This window comes from Necator americanus, chromosome III, assembly GCF_031761385.1.
Source record: "Necator americanus strain Aroian chromosome III, whole genome shotgun sequence".
NCBI classification, from domain to species: Eukaryota; Metazoa; Nematoda; class Chromadorea; order Rhabditida; family Ancylostomatidae; genus Necator; species Necator americanus.
In genome coordinates, this window is record NC_087373.1 from 11,054,411 (window position 1) to 11,076,401 (window position 21,991).

General features: G+C 41.7%; 1 protein-coding gene across 2 annotated transcripts; it reads right to left on the reverse strand.

Annotated features, from left to right (window-relative positions):
- Positions 1–822: 822 nt before the first annotated feature.
- Positions 823–21,659, reverse strand: RB195_009239 (uncharacterized protein; the record flags this gene model as incomplete). 2 transcript variants are annotated; one of them, XM_064189696.1, is made up of 26 exons in its annotated part: positions 823–918; positions 988–1,061; positions 1,664–1,789; positions 1,855–2,015; positions 2,069–2,169; positions 2,223–2,325; positions 2,971–3,043; positions 3,884–3,982; positions 4,040–4,097; positions 4,481–4,585; positions 4,642–4,705; positions 7,631–7,743; positions 7,802–7,951; positions 8,032–8,167; positions 8,221–8,367; positions 8,422–8,504; positions 8,758–8,904; positions 8,963–9,044; positions 9,356–9,409; positions 9,567–9,622; positions 9,711–9,779; positions 10,113–10,282; positions 10,346–10,375; positions 12,410–12,521; positions 16,902–16,977; positions 21,535–21,659. In XM_064189696.1, the coding sequence occupies 26 exons, from the start codon at positions 21,657–21,659 to the stop codon at positions 823–825; spliced, it is 2,610 nt and encodes an 869-aa protein (XP_064047279.1). The 2 variants fall into 2 exon arrangements, with proteins under 2 accessions (XP_064047279.1, XP_064047280.1); XM_064189697.1 differs by lacking the exon at positions 21,535–21,659 and having other exon boundaries at positions 16,902–16,937.
- Positions 21,660–21,991: the final 332 nt, after the last annotated feature.

Consider the following 21,991-nt stretch of genomic DNA (forward strand, 5'->3'; position numbering starts at 1 on the left):
ATAGCGACCCTCTCCTTCTTTCCTCTTTCATCTCTTTATTTCTTCTCTCTTCTTCCCAGTCCACCTGTCATCTCCTATTGCTCACACATCTCTCTCTCCACCCGGTTACCAAAATCAGAACGAACGCTTGAACGATTTCAAGGATGCGAGTATATTTTTTCCTCCAAAATCGATATTTCTGTATGACCAAGATTCGGTTTTTAAGATAAATCCGTTTTCAATTTGGACCTGGGTGTCTACGGTGCTTGTTCCGCTATCTAATCCTCCTCCATTCGTTACAGGGCTACTTATTGAAACATTCACGCTGGGAGCGGTTTTCTAGAAGCAGCTCCGCAGATATACGGGAGATAATCCTGATGTGTCAAATTATAATAAACTCTCCTTTATAATAGGATCAAAATGGGGTGCTTTCCTTTCAAGGAAAGACATCCCTTCCAGAAATCAGCAAAGTGCACAACGGGATTGGAAAAAGAACTGATTATTATAGAAAACATCGAGTATTCTGCAAAGCAATTTAAAAACTTTCATCTGTACACAGGATGATCGAAGAATTCGAACGGATCGCGACGCTTTCAACATCACAGCCGTTTCCAACATTTTTGTTGAACAGTAGATGGAGAGTGTGCTATAGTCACTCCTGCCTAACTCTATTTGGAAGGGGTTGATGATCAGAGTGGACACAAATCTCTTTATTTCATAATCAGGAAGAAGTGATTAATCACCTTTCAGATGTAAGCAACAGGTAAACTGTGGACCAATCACTTTCAAAGTATAAATAACCGAAACTTTTGCAAGGTTGGTTACAGATGGAATGTTAATTTGTCATACACTTTTGGCACATTGTTCAAGGAACGACGCTATTTTCGTCTGCAAAGTGAACCGGGATGGCCCTATAGTATGGTCTTCATTTGGATACACCTTAAATTGCTGTTGAAGAAATTGAAAAAAAAATTGAAAAAATTGAAATTGAAATGACCCTGAACTCACCATAACATCAAAGTCAATATCATTTCGTTGCAGAGCTTCAATTAAAAGCGCACTGTGTTGGAAGTGAACGTTTTCTGGAAATATGGCGCCTGAGTATAGGAAGAAGAAAAATGGGTATAAACGTCAACAACATCCATGAATATGAACAAAAGAATTAGCCAGGTGGATGTGGTTGTAAAGAGCGTTTTGGTCGAAAGATCTTTTGAGCTTTCCTTTCATGTAGAAGCCAAACATTTATTGTTCTTTCAAGCATGGAATGCGGGGCTGACGTATGAAAAACGGATTCTTTGTTGACAGAAATGTGAAGGATATGAAGGAGTGGAGTACGTTAAATGTCCGCACCATGCGTAACCAAAGTGTCGAAAATTGTGTTCGGCAGTCAAAGTGACATGATGCCTGATCATGTAAGCGTTTACGATCGAAGCGACAAGGCTGACCGAGCAATTACTATCGAGGTGGGACCACCGCTAGAACGGTGAAGATGTGAGGAGCTAGCCATCGTCTCACTTCGATTCCGTTAGCTCCGCGGGTGCGGCCGCTTTCTCACTCCGTCGCGCATGTTCTGCCCCGATTACAATGATTTAAGAAAACAAGTCCATTTACATCAAGTCACCGCAATTACGACCAGCCCGAAACAAAAATCACGAGATGTTCTTTCTTCAACATTAAATCTAACCATCATACAATCCATGAGCCAGTAACAAGCGAGTTTTCCTGAAATTCGCCACATTTTTAGTAATGTCGATAGCATCATAGCCGGACTTCTCAGCATTCGCCATGTATTTTTCGGAGTACGACCCGTCTGGAATACCAGGCAGTAGCGAAGGTCACCTCGAAGAACTATGCATACATCAGCCTTAGACTTACGATAATAAAAAAAGTTAGCAACCGGAGCGACTGAAATTGCACATTTAAAAAATGATTCAGGCGCTTTTTCAGTCATCAGTGCAGCTGCAAATCCTCCGTAAGACCATCCATATACCGAAAGACGATGAGCGTCAAGGAAGGGATATTTCCTCATCACCTGTCTTAAGAATTATGGTTATCAAATGAGGAACGGTCATACTTGAGTAAGAGCTACCGAATCCCTTCTATTTGGTCTTCGATCTCCACGGTGCCTAGTGCGCCGTAGAAGGCCCCTCGGTACTTCCATCCACGTCCGCCTGATCCACGTCCATCTATCTGAAGAGAACAAGCATATTGCCTTCAGCTGATATCCTATGTAGCACACTCACCATTACCACAGCATAATTTTGTGAAGCGACTACGATCATTGCGAACTCATCCATCGTGAAAAATTCATCGTTAGCCATCTGAAGGCCTGGAGGGCCAGCGTAACTGAAAACATTGGTAGTAGTGGATTGATAATGTAAGCGATAATGAAAGAGAGTCATTATTTGTTGCATATTTTTGGTTAAAAAGACTATTTATCCAAAGAGCACCTACTTATTGCACCAATAAAAGCTATATAGTGAGACGAATAAATAGTATTACATTCCGGTAGAGAGATTATCGAACAGCATATATACAAGATGATATACGAAAAGAAATAGTAGAATGATATCATGCTGTATAATAACGTATTTATTCTGTCGTGTATGTATGTGTGTGTATGTGTCTGTGTGTGTGTATGTGCGTGTGTGTCATCTGCGCGCCTAAAGGCTCACCCTAACTGTAAACACTTGAAGTAGTGGATGGATAATGTAAGCGATAATGAAAGAGAGTCATTATTTATTGCATGTGATTCGTACCAATAGACTATTTACTCAAAGAGCACCTACTTATTGCACCAATAAATGTTAGATAGTGAGGCAAATAAATATTGTTACATTCTGGTAGAGAGATTATTGTACCGTGTAGTACAAAATGGTATACGAAATGAAATAGTAGAATGATATCATTCTATATAATAACGGTCTTATTCTGTCGCATGTGTGTGTCTCGAAATTCCAAAGAGGGGGTTCGACAAGTTTCGAAACTTACACGTTGAGCAGCACTGGTATGGAACTAGATCGAACTGATTGATCAGGTGGAAGGTAGATCTTCACATTGGCTTCTGCAAATGTAATTGTTGAGGGATCATAATTTATCTGGAAAGATCATAAGAGGTGGTTTGCTGTTACATTGGGACGCGTGATTTTAAAAACATACACCAATGAAGGTGAAAAAGGATATTTTACGGAAGTACATATCGGTAGCCCCTTCCATTTGTTAACCGCTCTTTGAAACTCTCGCGCGAATGATTTCTCCGCTATTTTCATATATGTCACGTTTTTTGTTTTCATGTCATGTTTCATGTTCATGTTTTCGTGAAATAATGAAATGTGAAATCAGCTCCCAAGTGTAATGACGCGATCGATGTCAATCGCTCACTACTGTTCGAACGAAGCATACTACGAAATTCGCGATGCTGTAATTTCTCGTAGGAAAAAAAATAAAGAAGAAAAGGAGAGAAGGTAAAAAGAGAAACCTTGGATTAGGTGTGTACATATCTAATATGAACGTGAACACGCTTAACTAAAATCAAAGAGGTTCCCGTTGGAGCCTATTTAAGTAAAACTAGTCGATAATCTGCTGCAATAGTCAGCAAGAGTCGAGAGTCGTGCAAGCGTAGCGCGTTCTAACATCTCCCGTAGGACAAAACGTACGGAAAGACCACTAAGTGAACGGTTTTCGCACCTGCCAGGAGTAGAAACTGAGCGTGGTCATACTCCTGATCTATACCTGTATCCCTATGTTTTTTTGGAAGGATACCAAAATTACAATTTTCAAGTAAATTACAGGGTATGCTGCCGTTGACCAATGCTCATAGGAGCGATGAGGGTACCATCACAACTTTTTTTCGGGTCGTAGCTATCATTATAAAACCCAAAGCTTTTGAAGGAGATCAACCTACCATATCCTTGTTTCAGCGGCACGATGTCGCGTATGACAGTTGGTAATCTTGTCAAAGCCAACATTCCCTCGTAATATTCGTCTCTTAGGATTTCCACCACTAAATCGATTACATGTACAAGGCGTTTCGTTTTTCACAGTGAGTTGGAAATCTCACAGTTTTCAACTTTCCGTCCAACAATTTCGCCAAGGTAATATCGTGGAAGCGCTGGTCCCTGTGAAAAGACTTATTAGGCAATCAAAAAGGAACTGGGTTCTATGAAAAAGATGAAATATTATATGGTATAACTCAAAAATAGAAAAAAATGTGTAAAATAAAGTGAAAGTAAACCTAAAAGCTATGTAGAAGCAATAAAACACATAGTACAATTTCTCATAATTTATTATAGCTTTCTAAGGGGATTCAGCGCATGGGCGTGGTAGTTTTGAAGCAAACAGCAGGTCACAAAAAGAAGCTAGTTTTATTTGAAATAGGCAGGTCTCTAATGAAAGTGAGAAACCCCAAAATAAAGAATTAGAGCGATCTAGCAAACACGGTTTTCATTGGTATGGGCACACCTGTATCAATTGGAATGCAGCAGAAGAAGAGTTCACTCGCCTTGCACCACATGAGTATATGCTTGAAGTCGGATGTCAACTGATTGATTTGGAAGGTACAGTTGGAATATCCACAGGATATGCATTTCCACTCATCAGCACTTGTCTTAAAGTCAAGCGCTATATGAAAGAATTTCGTAAATATACGAATCCGAGGCATACCGGTGATCCTTTCGTAGAATATAGATGCCGGTTGGTTGGTGAAGGCGCTGAGGCTGTGAAATACCTTTAAAAAAATTCTTAAGGTACGAGTAATGTAAATAAAGCGCTTGCGACCCATTCATCCAAGTTATTCGAATATTCCATTCAGAGGCTGAGCTCTCCAACACCGGAGGGGTGCATTCTCTCGGCTGGGCTCATAAAAGGACGCATAGGACAACAACACCAAAGACCCCATCGCCAGCCCAAGCCTGTCAAGGATGCTCCCGATGGTTGTGAAGGCTACATCAGCTACTAGAGATAAGGCTTCCGCCTTGCGTGGATAGAGCTGTTCCACTGTGCAACACCTACTGGTAGCAGCGAGTGGTTCATCCCTCGCGGCCGTGAAGTCGCAGTGGTTAGTGGTGCTTCTCGTTGGATTTTTCCGTGCTCCGTGTGGTTATGTAGTCGTGTTTGTTTCTTTATTCGGTCGTTTACATGGAGAGGGCCATGTGGACGGTCAAGTGGGCACGAGAGTAAAAGTGGTTTGTTCTGTTAGGTGGTTGTCTTGCTCTGCACCTTTAAAAATGGCCAAGGGAAAGAAACAACTTTATCTATGATAAATAGGAAAAAGAGCAATTATGATTAAAACCATATCTCACAAGAATTCATGTACTGGTGCAACGGGAGAAATAGCCTCTTTATTTGGTAATAAAATAGTGCGACTAGGATCAGGGCGATATTGGATCAGTGGCAGTAATGTCATGCTGTACAACATCGTGCTTATTCCATGTATGCAAGTTTGTACTTTTTTGATTCTGTGTCATGAAGTTATATTAGAAGCAAGTTATCATGATCATGATCATGATATATAACAACGGGCTTATTCTGTCACGTGTGTGTGTGTGTGTGTGTGTGTGTGTGTGTGTGTGTGTGTGTGTGTGTGTGTGTGTGTGTGTGTGTGTGTGTGTGTGTGTGTGTGTGTGTGTGTGTGTGTGTGTCAGTCACGAAATTCAAAAAGGGGGGTGCGACAGGTCCACCGGCGTCAAGTTGTTACCTCGACACTAGAAAGCTATAAAACGGGGTGCGACGAGTCCACCGGCGCCAGATACCTATAGAAGGGGGTGCGACGGGTCTACTGGCGCCAGATACCTATAGAAGCGGGTGCGACGGGTCCACCGACACCAGATACGTATAGGAGGGGGTGCGACGGGTCCATCGGCGCCAGATACCTATAGGAGGGGGTGCGACGGGTCCACCGGCGTCGGATTGGTGCGCCGGCGCCAGATAAGTATAAAAGGGGTTTGACGGGTCCACTCGGCGTCAGATAGCTATAAAGTGGGTTGCAACGAGTCCCACAGCGTTGAAATGGTGCGTGATAACTTCGTGTGCAAGACGCAAAAGATAGATGGTTGCAGCCGTTTCATAGCTGTGACCACTGTTCGCTTTGATCTTCACCTTGTTGTTGTGTGTTGTGTTTGTAGCTGATGGTCGAATATTCTCCAAATGTAGAATGTGCAAGGGTGCCGCGGTGCAATATTATCGCGCAATAACTGCATGTAGATTTGACAAAAAAAAATAAATGAGTCGATTTGGCAGAAAAAAGGAGTTTTCATAGCCTCGACGAGAGCATCTGTTAAGTTTTAACCTTATTTACTCCATGTAGCTCTTTCCTTCATGGTTCCTGCAACCTCGTCCTACTTGGCGCTACCGTACCAGGCTTTCCTCCGGAATCAGGAGACTCTTTTCTATTACTGTGTTTTACGTAAAAATTTTAAGACACATGGGCAGGTTGCAAGCCTCTAGTCCCATGAGTTTCTGGGAGAAATTCCGTTCTCCCGGAGTGGACATGTGGAGCTTATTTGTTGGAGGCGACTCCAAACCACCTCTCTTCCACCTCCCAGTCATTTGATTGCAGGCTTTTGGCCGGACCGACGTGCGGGACACAAGGATGTCATGAGTCAGTCCTGGCTCAGCGGAAACAGGGAGTCCATCTCCTGAATCCACCTGCGTCTCTGGGCAAGCACAAGGTCGCTTTTGGTCCGCGATTAGCCTCCTATCCGTCACCCGGGGACGTGCCACGTAGCCACGCGACTAACCGGCTGTGATCCCTCTAGTGAGGGAGATCCGTGGTCCGTAGCTCTTTCTTTCCACGTTTGCCGTTATATGCCTTAGACTCGTTATATGCTCTCCTCAAAAAGTAGAGACCACTTATGCAAATGTCTGACTAAATAAGAGCTAACATTTCAAGAGGTCTGGCATAGAACTTTATCTTCAACAGTATCGCATCAGTTCACATCTTTTCATGTTATCTCAACGAAGAGTCTTGAATAAGACGTTTTTATTTTTGGTAGCCAAAATACAGCGGTCTTCACAAAATGTCGAAAATGTGTACAAAAATGTCGTGGGACTCTTTCCAACCCATCTTAGCGGTTTCTGGCACCACCACACTTATCTGACCCGTTTAACCACTTTCTACTATTTTAAATTTACTCTAAATTCTTTGTTTTTAAACATGCTATTTTAAATATAATAATATATACATGTGATAGAATAAGCCTCCTGTTATATATCATGATATTATCTGACCCGTTTCACCATGGGTAGGTGTGGGTGTGGCGCATTCGGTTAGAGGTTCGTTGTAACCACTAGGTGGAGGGTTCGAAAACGCCCTAATGCAAACCAAGACGTTCATCCCTCCGGGGAGGGGCAGTAAATTGGAACCAGATTTGTCTGGGAGAATAATAACACTGACTTTATCACCGGTTGGCCCTCGCAAGTCATTCTATAGACCAACACGCGTTCCAAATCCTCAACGATTACAAATTCCAGTAAAACGTGTAGGCGGATCCCAAATGGTTTGATACGCCAGGGACTTTATCCTTTTTTCTAATATACACGTGATAGAATAAGGTTCCTGTTATATAGGATGATATTATATTAAGAATTAAATTAACCAAGTTAGAAATCTAAGTTTGTGAACAAGGCTAAGAACAGCATTAAAATTACTTACACGATGTCATTGTTTTTATCATAGGCATTTAATTCCACGACGTCAAAGTTCCCTATTGAAAGGAATGATGACTTAGCCCATTTCATATCTTCTGCTCCTTTCGCCGTACCTCTCTATAATCAGCACAATAGATAAGACTTGTTCACGCCGAGGTTAGCTACCTTACCTTACCTGGATAGTTAGCTTAGCTATATGTTGGTAACTGTTTCCATCCGGCATGGCTCGCGGCAAAAGGATATAAATAGCATCGTCACTGCTCAATGCGGATGAGAAGTCGGAAATTTCCAGACACGTTTTGCTAGGATACTCGTGTTCGAACATCTAAAACAGGCACTTTACAGTCATTGTGGCTGAGAATAGTGGAATTTGTGCTGCCCTATTTTTTTCAAACAATTCCTAACCAGTTCGCAATTACCCGACGTGTGATCACAGATGGTCATGGAGATGTGCGTTTGGAGTCTATCTGCCCAAAAAGTGACAAGAAATTCTTCGCCTCGCATCACCACCCATTGCACTGCATAAAGATAGTGATATGCTCTAAAAAACACGGACTTGTTGCAGGAATACATCCTCAAAATGTTCTTGCCTACGTTCTGTTCCTTAGTTTCACGTCCATCTGCTTTAGTTCGCGGGTCTCCTTATCCCATACGAAAAGAATGAATGTTGGTAATTGTTTCTCGTTAGTTTTTGAACACTTTTGTTGTATCACACTCGGATAGCTTTTCCGATCTGTGTAGCTAGGAAAACTACTTTGAAAAAAAGTTGTCAGAAGCCTACAGAGGAATTATCACCTGATCAGCAGCATCGAATTTTCCTCCTCTTTATCCTTGCTGAGAAAAGCCAGCTTCTTGCCTTTCCTAGACCACCAAACTGTCTGTAAATTGGTACTGATACTTTCACTATCGAAGAGTAATGAGCTATTTATCGGTTAATTTGAGTTCCTAGTGAGTATCATCTCAGGGTTTTCTGTTAAGTCAGTCGTCCACTGACTTAAAAAATAATTGCGGAATTCTCCCCAGAAACGACCAACTGTAAAGGAGGGATTTGGGGATAGTACCCGACTTATCGGTTTCGAGAGCGAATATCTGGTGTAATATCAGAAGTAGAACAAAAATCCCAGAATTTGCCTTCCAATGATGATCGAAAACGTCCCTAGAATGAGGCGGATCGGGAATTTCATACTCCCAGTTCAGTCCTTCGCTGGTGATCCGAACTGAAGTAGTGAGCGACTCGGGAGATTCTGAGTAGTAGAGATGGCCATCTTGCCAGAAAACCTGAATCTTGAGTGATGGATTCGAGAGCACAAATGGAAAATACCTCAAAAAAACCAACGTATTCGTAACTAACGGGACTCCATTTAAAAAACCGCAGTGTTTCGCCGTCGGTTTTTGTAACGCCCACCTTATAATACAGTCTAAAAATGCAACAGAACACCTATTGTATACCGCAAGGCTTTCACTAATGTCCTCTTCCACATTCTACTGGTGGAGAAATAGTAAGTAATATGGTTTTCACTAAAATTTGGTCTATCTACTTCCATCGGAGGACAATGCAACATTAACTTTCTATTAATAGTCTACATACAGCAAAACAAAAGCACAAGAGCATAAGAAGAACTCTTCTCTGCCCTCCAATTCTTTCAACTCCCTTATTTTTGTCAATTAAGAGAAGAAGGAGAACAAGAAAATACTGGGAAGATTCCAGTAAAATACGTCGGAAACTCACTTTCTCTCTAGTTCCATAGGCAAAGACCCATTATAATTTCTATCATGCACGGCACTATAAAACAACTAGTTAAATCCAACTTTCCGAGTGAGTTTAATTAAACATGCAATGAAATGAGAAGTTTCCCTGTTGTTCCATAAGAAGCGGGGCAGAAAAGTTTTCTCTTCGGAGCTTTATCACACTAACAATGTTTTCCCGAACAACGACTCACACTAGCTCTCTGTCCAAGATTGAGACCTTGTACGTGGCATTGAATTTTCCTGTGTCCTGTGACAAACAAAAATTTCCAGTTCTTTTTTCTTCCGAATATCCAAACTCAAGAATGGCACTAATAGAACATTAAGAGAGAACGAACATAGGAAGACGTCCGTGTACAGAGAGCATAATATCGATAATCGTATGAAGGAAGTGGATAGTCCATGGCCTGAAGCATTAAAAACAACGACTTGGTTAAGATATTGAATCATAGGTTTAATAAAATTAAATATTATTAACTCAACGCAAGAACTTCCTTGATTTTGTCAGATTTCTTACCGCTCCACTAGAGTTATGGCTTACCAAATCGACACGAACGCTGTGCAGATTTGTTGGTGTTTCTATGGAAAAACGATGGCTCCACTCTTCATGAACATCCTACACCCCTATATACATAAAGGATCCCAAGCCCTACTTATGTTTTAAGGCATTTGTAGTTACAACCTTTAACAACTATTAGAATTCAAACTTCAAAGAAAAGAAAAGAGTTTTGGAAAAGTACCGGATTAAATCTAAGTAGGCGTTCTGGCTCCATTTTGTCTAGAGACAACCGGACAGGACCATGAAGAATGTTTGTATAAACGATTGCATTGTCTCCTACAAAATGCGCTCCATAGTTCATTATTTGAGGCAGCCGTTTCAGGGAGTTCCGGTTTCCAACCAATTGTGAGACTGAAATAGAATTCATAATTAACCGAGTGCAGATCCGCTGAGATATGCATTCTTGAAACTCGCCATTGTCGTCTTGGGTTAGACTATCTCCTCCTGGAATTTTGCATGATTAACCCACTCAGTATCATCGAGGTGCACTCGGTCCTGTATTTACGAGGACTCAATGCACCTCGATGATATCAGCTGGTAGTTTAATTTATTTACAAAATGCAAAGGAATATGCAGGGTTTCATCAGTTGCTAGAATAATCGCTCAGCCCTTGACTCAGGCTTTGGTTTGGAGGAGTTCTTGTACTTTCCGAAAACCATGAAGAACTTGCAAGATTTTTTTTCAAGAGTGGATGAAATTTATTGGGGAATCTATTTCTCTTTACCCATCTATGTGATGAGTTAGTATGTTCGTGTGTAAGATGGGAAATGTGCAGCTAGTGGACAGAATACTCTCTACGTTATAGCGTATCGTTATTTGAGGTGCCTAACGTCCGAAAAACAGCTATATTTTGAAAACCGCAATACTGCAACAGTTCGCTTATGTATGTTAACAAGATGCAGTGTTTTGAAATCGATGGATGGAAAAAATTGTTTATATTTCCCACAATTGCAGAATTTTCCAGGAATTACCTGACACAGAAATGTGACGTAGACTCTCCGTTACACGAATACAGGTATTAACCTCATAAAATGAGGAATGGAGTGCTAGAACAAGGTTAAAGCTACGAATGATGGAACCGAATGTACGTGAGGGACGAAAGATGATCAGATGCAAAGAGAATGAGAATAAATAGTTGTTGAGTTGGAATAGTAGTTACGAATTCCGTACGTAGTAGCTAGTAAACAATTACTGTTTAAGCGTTCAAACTGATTTGTCAATGCGTAAATAATTCATAGATGTTTGTACAGGTGAGGATGAGGAGAAAGAAACAGAGAATGATAAGAATACCAAAAATCTGAGTTTCTGCTCTGAAGGATTGGACGGATGAACAAGGTAGGCGTCATTCCCCCTCATTGACTCCTATTTGCCCGCGTTAGGAAACAGGAAAGTAAAGGAATTGCTTCAAAAATATGGCATCTATCTATACATATCTATCTACGGGTGCAAGAACCTCATTTTTTGACACGCATGTACACTAGAGGCAAAAATAATAAAAACGATAAAGGATAAAGTCACTGCTGTTGACATCCTCATCCTCTTGCCCTTTACTGCAATTTGAAATCGTTGAGATTTTGGTAAGCGCGTGGCCACCAAAGGATTTGCGGGGCCAGACGATGATTAAGTCAGTGTTTTGATCCTCCCAGACAAGTCTGGTTCCAATTCATCAACGTGGGAAGGATGGAGGGCTTGGCCGCCACTTTTGGCGGTTTCGAACCATCGGCCATGCGGCTACAGCGGACCTATCACCGACTGTGATACACCCGCCCGAGCAAGAAACAATAGCCGACGTCAATAAAGTTACCAAACAAATCAGCCTGAACGTCTGGCTAAAGCCGGACTTCAGACTTTCCGTGGAGTTCGCCTTGCTCCCCTTCACTGATCAACGAAAATCAATATTAGTGCCCTTTTCTGTGAAATTAGGCTTGCGTATCTCTAACAATATTTCTTCATTTTTTTTTATTATGAATAAAGGCAGATTTCTTATTTTTCTTTCTAACGGCGTCAGTTCTACATTTGGAGAATATTGAGAATTCGGCTTTAAACATTCCGTCGATACCAACACAATGCAGACACAATTTGAAAGTATATCTCCAAATTTGGGTTTTCCTCTGGTTCCCCTCCTAGAGTTATCAATGAATGACTTTTTAGCACAAAATGATGTGGAAGACTTTATCATACTGAGAAAGATAATGTTCTACGTTAACCTTTTGTAACATGCAAACGAAGTTACTGGGAGCCATTTTCCGCGGGACTCCGACACCATGGGACCCGTCGCACCTCATTCTATGGATATCTGGCTCGGCGCACCAAACCGACGCCGCTGGACTCGTCGCATCCAGAATTATAGCTATCTTTCGCCGGCGCACCAATTCGACGCCGGTGGACACGCCGCACTCCATTTCATAGTTATGCCAGCTACACACACGTGACAGACCAAGCGCGTTATTATATAGCATGATTATGATAGCAACTAACCTGGTGTGAACAGATGGGAGGCTAAGCCAATCAGTGAACAAACAAACATAAGGACGAGTAGAGTCGCGATTCCTTTCCAGGTTCTTTCCTGCCGTACACCTTCGCCCAATTCCTATAGCAACAGTTAATCAACTCAGGAAGAACTCTCGACAAAGTGAAAAGTTCGACTTTCAATGAACCTCGGCATGGTTGGATGTCGCATTAATTTTTCATAAGTTGTACGAGACTGTTAAATAATTTCATTTTCTACCAATCGGCAAAATCACTTTTCTTCGGAGCCTGAAGTGGTCGATTCAAATCACAGCTTAAACGACCAAACCTCTCCACAACTAATCAGATAAACTCCACCTTTCTGATAACCAACTTAGCGACTACACTGAATGCTCACCACTGGTCGGAGATGCCAAGCATACATGTTGACTGTTGACTGACTCGATCACGAGAGCGTATGATTCGTTGGTTTCATTCAGATCAGAAGAATCCGAGGTATGGCTCGATTTCCCGTCATTCGACAGACATTCGGCCTTGCGGTATAACTTAGGGCTTGGATCCAAAATGCCTCAAGCGATTTTCGAGCCAACGTTTTGAATCCGTGCGCTAAGATTTGGACCCTGATTTCAAAATCGGCTTTACCGTGTTTTTGTGTTCTGTGGGCACCTAAAAGAGTCTATTCTCTCAATCTATTCTTTCCATTCACGTGCTCTTCGATGCGGACATATAGTTGTCGTGCCGTTTCACCAACATGCTCGTCGCCACAGTTCGTGCAAGAAACCAAGTAGATGACGCCGGATTTCAAGCAGTCTACTGGTCTACCTGCGGGGGGCAAATAATACATTGCAAATAATACAAATATTATCAATAATATATGATTGGTGTAGTACAGATGGTATCGTATAAACGATTCCGAGTTAGCTGTCATTTCAAATTCTTCGGTGGTATTTCAGTGACCTCACTGATCTCTCTCTTTAGAGAGATCGCAGCAGTTTAGTCGCGAGGTTACGTAACGCATCCTCAGTTGATGAATAAAGGGGTAATCGAGGACCAAAAGCGACCTTGTGCCTGCCTTGAGAGGTGGGTTAGTCAGGGGATCGACTCTCTGTTTCCGCTGAGCCAGGACGGCATCCTTGTAACCCTCACGTCGATCCGACCTGAAGCCTGCATCAAGTATCTGGGAGGTGCAAGGGAGACGGCTTTGAGTCGCGTCGAATATGTCTACTCTGGGAAGATAAACGTTCTCCCACAAACCCGTGGGACTAGAGGCATGCAACTTGTCCATGGGTTTTAAAATTTCATGCATGTCACAATAATAGAAAAGAGTCTTCCGATTCCGGAGGAAAGCCTGGTATGATGGCGCCAAGAAAGACGGCGTTGCAGGAGTCATATAAGCTGCCGATACGGAAAAACGACTAGGATGACGGTCTGCACGTACGCTTGCATCGAAAGTGGCCATCGAAGTTCTCACGATGCAAGCCAAGAAGATTAAATACGACGTAATCGTAACGGCCAAGAAGAGACGACGTCACCCTTTCAACGCTGTATATTCAAACTGGAGAAGAACTGTTCTTAGAAACATGCGACAGTAGAGGAGATGAAGGAATAGGCGTCCTCGTCAACACAAGTATGGCAAAGAACATCGACTCTTTCGAACAACTTAAGACCCGAATCGCTTGCGGATGAGACGATGTGGTCTAACAAGTGCTTCGACTATCTTCGTCGCTAGCACTCCCACATCAAGCTACGAAGAATAAGAAGTCGAAATGTCAATGTGGACCTAGGGAAGTTCTACCGAGAAGATCATGCCTTCTACTAGCTCATAATTTGCAATTTCAACGCCCAAGTTAGCCCAAGAAGAACGCCTGAGGAACTTCACATTGGCTCCCACGGCCTAAAATGGAATTAACAGGAGGAGATCTCCGAGTTCGTCATTACGACTAAGACCACCCATGGGAAATCGCAATTCCAGAAGCTCTCCTCCTTACGCTGGACGTGGGAGTCACGGGTGGAGGGTATCGTAGTAAAATTGAGCTCATCATTCTCGTGTAAAAGCTTTTGCTTAGCGGATGTTGCTGCTGCGCCAAAGTTTTATACGGGATCGGACCATTGCCTCCTACCCTGAAGATTTTCGTTTACCTGTAGAGAAGAGAAAGCCGCAAAGTTTAGAGAGCGAAGTCCCAGAGCTATCATTAATTGGGATAATGATTCTTACCACCGAGAAAAGGAAGACCTTAAAGAGAGAAGAGCAGAAGTGCTGGTAGGTGATTTTGCGACACTAATCCACTCGTCGTTTAGAAAGGGGCTCTTCTCCATGAACTTACTAACGGAGGACAAACCATATAGTGACGAATTTGGCATGTGCCTAGTGTTATTTCAATATCCAGCTGGTGTGGAATGACCAGAAACTCCTACCTTTATCACTTGTAGATAACCTTTTTGGTTTAAAGTTAATCAACTCTCGAACTTCCTTAATGCCTTGCTTTGGTGCAAGAGAAGTGTTAGGCTTAGTTGTGTTCTCACGAAATCGAAGTACCTTTTTATATACAACGTTTGTAAAGAGGCACAATTTCGCATCTGTATCTGGGTTACCGTCTTGTTGTTTAAAGAACACACATCGGAAAGGTATTGACTGATTGTCCCTGAGTGATCTTTGGTTTCTTTTCCTATAGTTAGTTAGTTCATATAGTTAAAATTGGGTTTCTTGTGGAGCTTATCTTGAACTTCATGTAGGGTGCAAGGGATCTTGCGCAGAACTACAGTTGAACTACAGTTGAAATGTTCTGCGACGGAGAAAAACTAGGATCCAATTCCAAAACCGACCGCGCATTCTCGAAAAGTCTTAATTCTCTTAACACGGTCACTCAAGAAACATTTGATAGCATATCGTTACAAACAGTATTGTGCTTCCTCCTGCCAGGAAGGATTACAGCACTTAGTGGTGGTGCATTGTTGCTTCGTGATCTACTCTAAAAGGCGATCGAATATTCTACGTAGATTTCCCTCGAGGTTGGATCGAATAGAGTTGGATATCCAAATCGACCTACTCACAAGTCTCTTTCCGGGACGATCTTCAAAGTACTTTGCACAATATTGTTTCTTCCACGCACACTTCTTTTTCACTGCGTATACTTCGTCTCGCTTCTTCTTCAATACGATGCGGAAGAACTGTTGAATTGCTCGTACTTGGTCTCTGTCCTCTGGTAGCCTGCGCAGATTGCACACTCGTTTTTGGCCAATAAAATTGGGAGTAACACCATGATGCAGACAGCAGTTGAGAAAGTGGATTAACTGCCTAGCTGCTACGATCTTCTTTATCAGCAACAGTGCTTCATTTAAAAGTCAATAATATTCAGCTGCACATTGCAAATTAACTGAAAAGTTCGGCTTCCAATGAACCTCGGCATAGTTAGATGTTGTATTTCGTATTGTATTAATATTTGTTTATATTGTCGGTTTTCGTACAAAGCCATATCTCACCATTTCCATTAATCTCTGTCATCTATAATCTTGGCGCACGATTCCAAAAGGTTGACTCGAGAATCGCCGCGGGCATTTTAGATCTAAGCTAAAAACCCTAATATGTACCGCGAGGGCGAATGTCTGTCGATAACGCGGGAACTTGCACCATATCTCGGATGATTCTTCTGATCTAAATGAGACAATCGAACCATTCGCTCTTGTGATCGATCAATCAACAGTGAATGCTAGGCGTCTCCGATCCAAAGTGAGCATTCAGTGTAGCCGCTAATTTAGTGATCGAAAAGGTGGATCTGCTAAGTGCTGGAGAGGTTTCGTCGTTTAAGTTGTCAAATGAATCGCCCATTTTAGTCTCTGAAAGACGCGATTCGCGAGTTAGCAAATAAAATTATTTAACAACCTCGTGTACAGCTTATCAAAAGTCAATACGACATCTCGGCAAACTATTGGGTTGAGGAATGAACCGCGACCGCTTTCTTTCAAACTCAGAAATGTACGCAGGATTAGAAAATGCTGGAAAATGTTGTATGTCATTAAGCAGAGAATTTTGCGCTCTTCGTGACGGTGGTGTGACGGTTTCTTTGTTTTAAAGATTTTTGTAATATTAGAGTGTCAAGTCAAAATGACAACAGGAGAAGAATAAATTACCCAACCTGAAGGCTTTAGTTTTCGTATTTAATGAGACGATAGAGCCTTTCTTTCTGAGTTTTTATACTTCACTCGATGTCCTCCAAACTCAGCCGAAATCACATGCGCAATTTGAGCGACCGTGCACTCTCGATTAAATACAGAATGAGGTGTATAACGTTGAGCTTTGGTGATTTGACTCTCTAATCATCTAAAGAAATAGAAAAAAAAACGAGAAAAAGCAAAAAAATCAGGACATTGTTATCGGACGATGCAAGAAATTCTCTGTGAAATGACATAATAATATTGCCAACATTTGTTTTCATGTATATTCTTAATTTTCCATTCTGTAGAATCTACTCTCTGAAAGATTTATGAAAGTAAGAAGGCCTACAAAAAGATTTCCGAAGGTTTTCTGCCAGGTTTCCATACTTGTGTTGGATGAAGGAACTGAGACAGGGAGCTGTCTTCTGAAAAGTGAAAGCAATCAACGAAAGGAGGGGCGCAAAGAGGCACCTATCAAACTTCGTAGCTATGGAAAGCATTGCTGGTTTCGATTCATCGACATCATTTTTTCATCAAAAGGTTTGATTGCGGCTGCACGGTCGACATCATCATCGACCGTGCAGTCAAAAACAATCAAACCTCTTACCTACTGTGCTGAACCCGCCCAATGGCTGAAATTATAACTGTAACTCAATTTTTCAACCCCTTCTGGAATCATTGAAAGGTCTTTCTCCTGCAATTTGCTATACTCGGCTGTCGTTGTGTTGTTTGTCGTATGATTACATTTTCGATGCATACTTCCTCCACGCGGATTGCTCGTACCGACCGCCACGATCACCCTGGCTTCAAACTTTCAAGAGAGTCCTGTCAGATGGAAAGACAGTAAATGCTACTTCATCTCCATTCTGCAAGGGCTGAAACTCAGGAAAATTCCTAGAAAGTCACAAATGAATTTCTCCTCTAGAAGGAAAGGAAGAAAGTCACTTGCGTTGAACAAGAATATGTGTTTTCGCAGCCATTTCAGGAGACTAGCCGATAACGCCTCTACTTTTCCCTATCACAAAAAGAATAACGAAAGAAAGCGTTTCCTTTCCGCTCACAACATCTTCCGTGTCTTTTAAACATTCAAGAACCCATCTGTTTCCCAGGAACGTTCGAGCAGACGAACTCAGCGCTGTCACTGACATCGCATAACGCATGCAACCTCATATATACATTGTGAATTCCTTTGCTGTGACACGTTTTTGAATGTAAACAACAGAGAATCTAACGACAACGGAACGGACGGAAATATCTTGCAATACAGGGAAATCGTTGTTGTGTTGCTATGAAAAGGAAATGAAGTAGAGAGATGAAGGGCTGGAGGAGACCGACTGAAGCATGTAAATCCTAAAACCATAACTTATATGCTGAGCTCAGGGAAACACCAGCGATAAAGACGCAGTTTCATTGCGTTGCGATTAACATGCTTAAACAAATCTCCAAGTTTTACACTCTGAAATAAGCGACTAAAGACAACTGGCCTCCAATAACGCATAACCTTGGAAAGCTGCCTTTCGAACCGCAACTGAAAGAAAATAAGCCATACCGGTCTGCTGGCTTTCCTGTTTTTAGCTTTATTGATAAGTGATAAAGGATAAAGTTTCTGGCATTAATCAATCCGCTTAGGATGCGCTCCCACGTTCACTTCAATTCGGAATCGTTTGAGATTTGCGAACGTGTAACTGATCTATACAATGACTTGCGGTGGCTAGCCGATGTGTCACGTCAGTGCTTTTATCCTCCCAGACAAGTTTGGCACCAATTTATCGACGCCCGATGGAAGAAAGGCTTGGTGAGCACTAGGGCGGATTTAAACCTCCGACTGATCGCGCAGGAAGCGGAACCTCTAACCGATACACCTACCCGCCCTAGTTTTATTGATATCTTTAGAAATGAGCTCATCGAATACTCTCGAGTCAGGTCGAAAAAACTAATGTTGCCGTTAGTTCCGAGAAGACAACAAGAAAGCAACGGCAGAGAACGCGCCACCATTGTGTTTCTGTTCCTTTCTGTATTTTCACGCTGGTGTTTGAAGGACGAAAAAAGAAAAAAAAAGATGTGAGCAGGGCAACACTCGTTTCCGAAATCTAGTACCCAAACCTTGGGTTTTCCCTGGGATCTCCGTATCACGTCAACTTCGTGAAACGCTACTTTTAATGGAATTTTCCATGTTATTTCAAGGAAGCATATGGGTTCTTTACTTTTTACTTGCAAAAGAGATGGCAGAAAGAGTGATAAAAAATATATCTTCGATGGTGAGAGACAGAAGAGAAGAAAGAGAAGAACAAAAAGCAGTTGTGGACGAGTCTACCTTCCTGTAAAGGCAAGGTGCCCTGAAAAGCTTTATCAAACCAAGCGGAAGTTAAAGACAATCCTTAAAAAGCACGTGGAAAGAAGTAAAATTCCCATGGTTTTTTTAAATTCGCATTCTCGCGCTTTTCTTCGCTAGCAAAGAGCGTTGTATGAAATTAGTAAGAATAACATCTAAAGAATTACTGGTACAGGAAAAATTTCAGGCTTCAGTGCGGCGGGCCTGCGAAGTAAACTACTCGTAGTTTCATCGACAGAGTTGAACGGATTTCTTAAAACAAATGTTCCAGCATCTAAGCATGAAAGAATTATCTTACGATTTAATCACTGAAAAATGAAAGAATTATATCCTCTTCTTGAACGAATGTGAGCAGTTCTGCAACAAATAAAATTTGGAAACATAATTCGAAGTATTTCTGCCTCTTTCTCCTCAAAATCTAGCGCAGAATAGTCTGTCAGCATGAAATGACGTGAAGATCATCATCGTACTGGTAAAGATAAGGTTTCACGTCAGGTAATGTTAGCTACTATTCAAGCACGGTGGTGTAGCGGTGTAGCGGTTAGAGGTTCCGCTTCCTGCACGATCGATCGGAAGTTCGAATCCGCCCTAGTGCTCACCAAGCCCTTCATCCCTCCTGGTCGACATCGGCTAGCCACTGCAAGTATAGGCCAGATACACGTTCGCAAATCTCAAACGATTCTGAATTAAAGTGAACGTGGGGGCGCATCCTAAGCGGATTGATTAACACCAGGAGCTTTATCTTTTATCCTTTATTCAAGCACCCAGTTTCATTCGTGTTGCCAATCAACGAGGAAAGGATGTTGGCAGAAAAAAAGGAATAAGGCCAACGTGTGGTTGGCCTTATTCCTTTTTTTCATAACTTTTTTATTTTTGTCATTTTTTGTCTAATAATTTGTCTAATTTGTCTAATAATCTAATAATTTTTTGTCATTTTGTGAACGTGTGCTATGATCTTGGCTAAACTGTTTTCGCTACACTAGTTTCAACCACTTCTTCGATCATTTATTCAAATATTAAGCGACTTTATTTCAAACGCAATTATCAAAATCGCATCCATTACCACTTTTCTTTCTTGAGACATTTCATCCATTTTTTAATCATCATAATTTAGTAATTTAATCAGAGATATTGGGACCTGAAAAAAATTCTTCGACCGCGTTTCAGTTATCAATATTTTTTCGATACACAGTGACAGAATACCATCCAGAGCACTCCTTCAGCTAATGGGACCAAATCTGAATTTGTTTTTACCTCTGTTTATTCAGCTGAACTTTTTTGACGTTCACTAAATTTTGAATCCCTTAGCACATGTTTATTTATCAGCTAATACCATCTTTTTGTCTCCTACTGGCTCTCTTCACTTTTTCCCAATTTTTCGACATCCTTAACGACCTTTTCCAGCTCTCAAAACTTTTTATAACTTCATGTTGAGGAATCCACAATGCATTCCCGAAACTGTTTATGCCACCCGGTCGCCAATCTGCTTTTATCATTAGAATTAAATCTTTCTTTTTCACTGGGAATGATCCCGCGAATCATCACATGAGAATTTGCCTGGAATTGAGTGATGATGCCGTTTCAGCATCTTCATTTTGCACATGCCTAAAGGGGATACAAGTGTCACTTCTGTACCGAAGCTGACTTCAAGGAATAGGACCCCATCCCGAAGGATATTGGTTATATGCAAGTGAAAGCTACCCTGGGATGAGTAAGCAGCAGCTTTGTCGGTAGCTGATGAAAATAATTACGACTGTTCGCCTCTTTATCTTTCTTTTTTCCTCTCTATTTTACTTTCGTTTCCTTTCTCTCGCTGAAATTTTTCATTAGAAGTTATTCCACTAGCGATTCGAACACTACATATTAATCTAACAGCGGAATTATGCATATCGGACACAATCGGAACTGTTTAGAATTCACAAATCACACGTTTACGTCATGGCTTTTGCCCAATTTTCCTCATGTTCCCTGAAATTGCACGATAATCTGCCGATCTCCTGTGATTGAATTTCTCCAATAATTCTTAAAGAGAAGAGAAATCCCTCTAAGGTAGGTGCGTAGAAGTTAGATGTCCGTTGGAAGACGCAAATGAACATAAAGAAGAACTAAAGTATTAATTAAAGCAGGTAAAGTAAAGCAGCTTATTTACAGCTTAAACAAACATTCTCTCTTTTTCTCATCACCACGATACCACAAAAACAAGTTGTGGGTCATGGAAGTTTGGAACGTATGATTAAAGAATAAAAATAGAGTTGAACCACTGAAGTCATTATTAAATAATGTGATAAGCTCTATGAGGTAGAAAAAGGATAGACGGCAAGACGACGAAAACGAAAAGACGGAACTCGAACGCAGGAGAAATCTGGTATTGCAGACGCAGCATGAGACAGTACGATCAACGGCGATCGTGCGAAATCACAGGCCAACTATAGAATTGTACTTCAACAGAAGTGATTTAGAAAATTAAGACCAATGTAGAGAGAGGGGAGTGTAATCAGCTCCCTGGCATGAGTGGCCTTTCGTTCCTCGAAGGAGCATGTAAGAAGAAAATCAGGAAGGAACACGTGATAAAGGATGAAGCGCGCGTTCGTTCTCTTTCGAGAATCGCTTAGGATTGTTAAGGTTAAAGTGAACATGTATCCAATCTCACAGCAATGCATCCCACACAAGTCCGGTACCAAATTTATCGAGCTCGGAACGAGGAAAGGCATGGTCGGCAGTAGAGCGATTTCGAACCATTGACCATGCAGATGCAGTCGAACGTTTTGACGACATGGCTACACGACTGAGACTGTATAAACTCCTTGCTTTTCCGTTTTTGTCAGACAGAACAACACTTTGCTTTGACCTGCTCAGATGAATATGGAACCGGTCCATGTATCAACCTGAGTCGAAATGAAGGTTCAAATCACACTCGTGATCTTCGGACCAAGCTTGTAGATGAATTGTAGCACCCCACAATCTCAGTGTAACGCTGGGTTTGGAACTATTCGCATTTTTTAGAAGTAAAAGTCATATCATCTTCAACTGCTTTTTTGTGCTATGATCATTTTGAATTTTGGTCACTGTAATCGTTTCGTTTTTACTGAGAGGATTTGGCGTTCGTT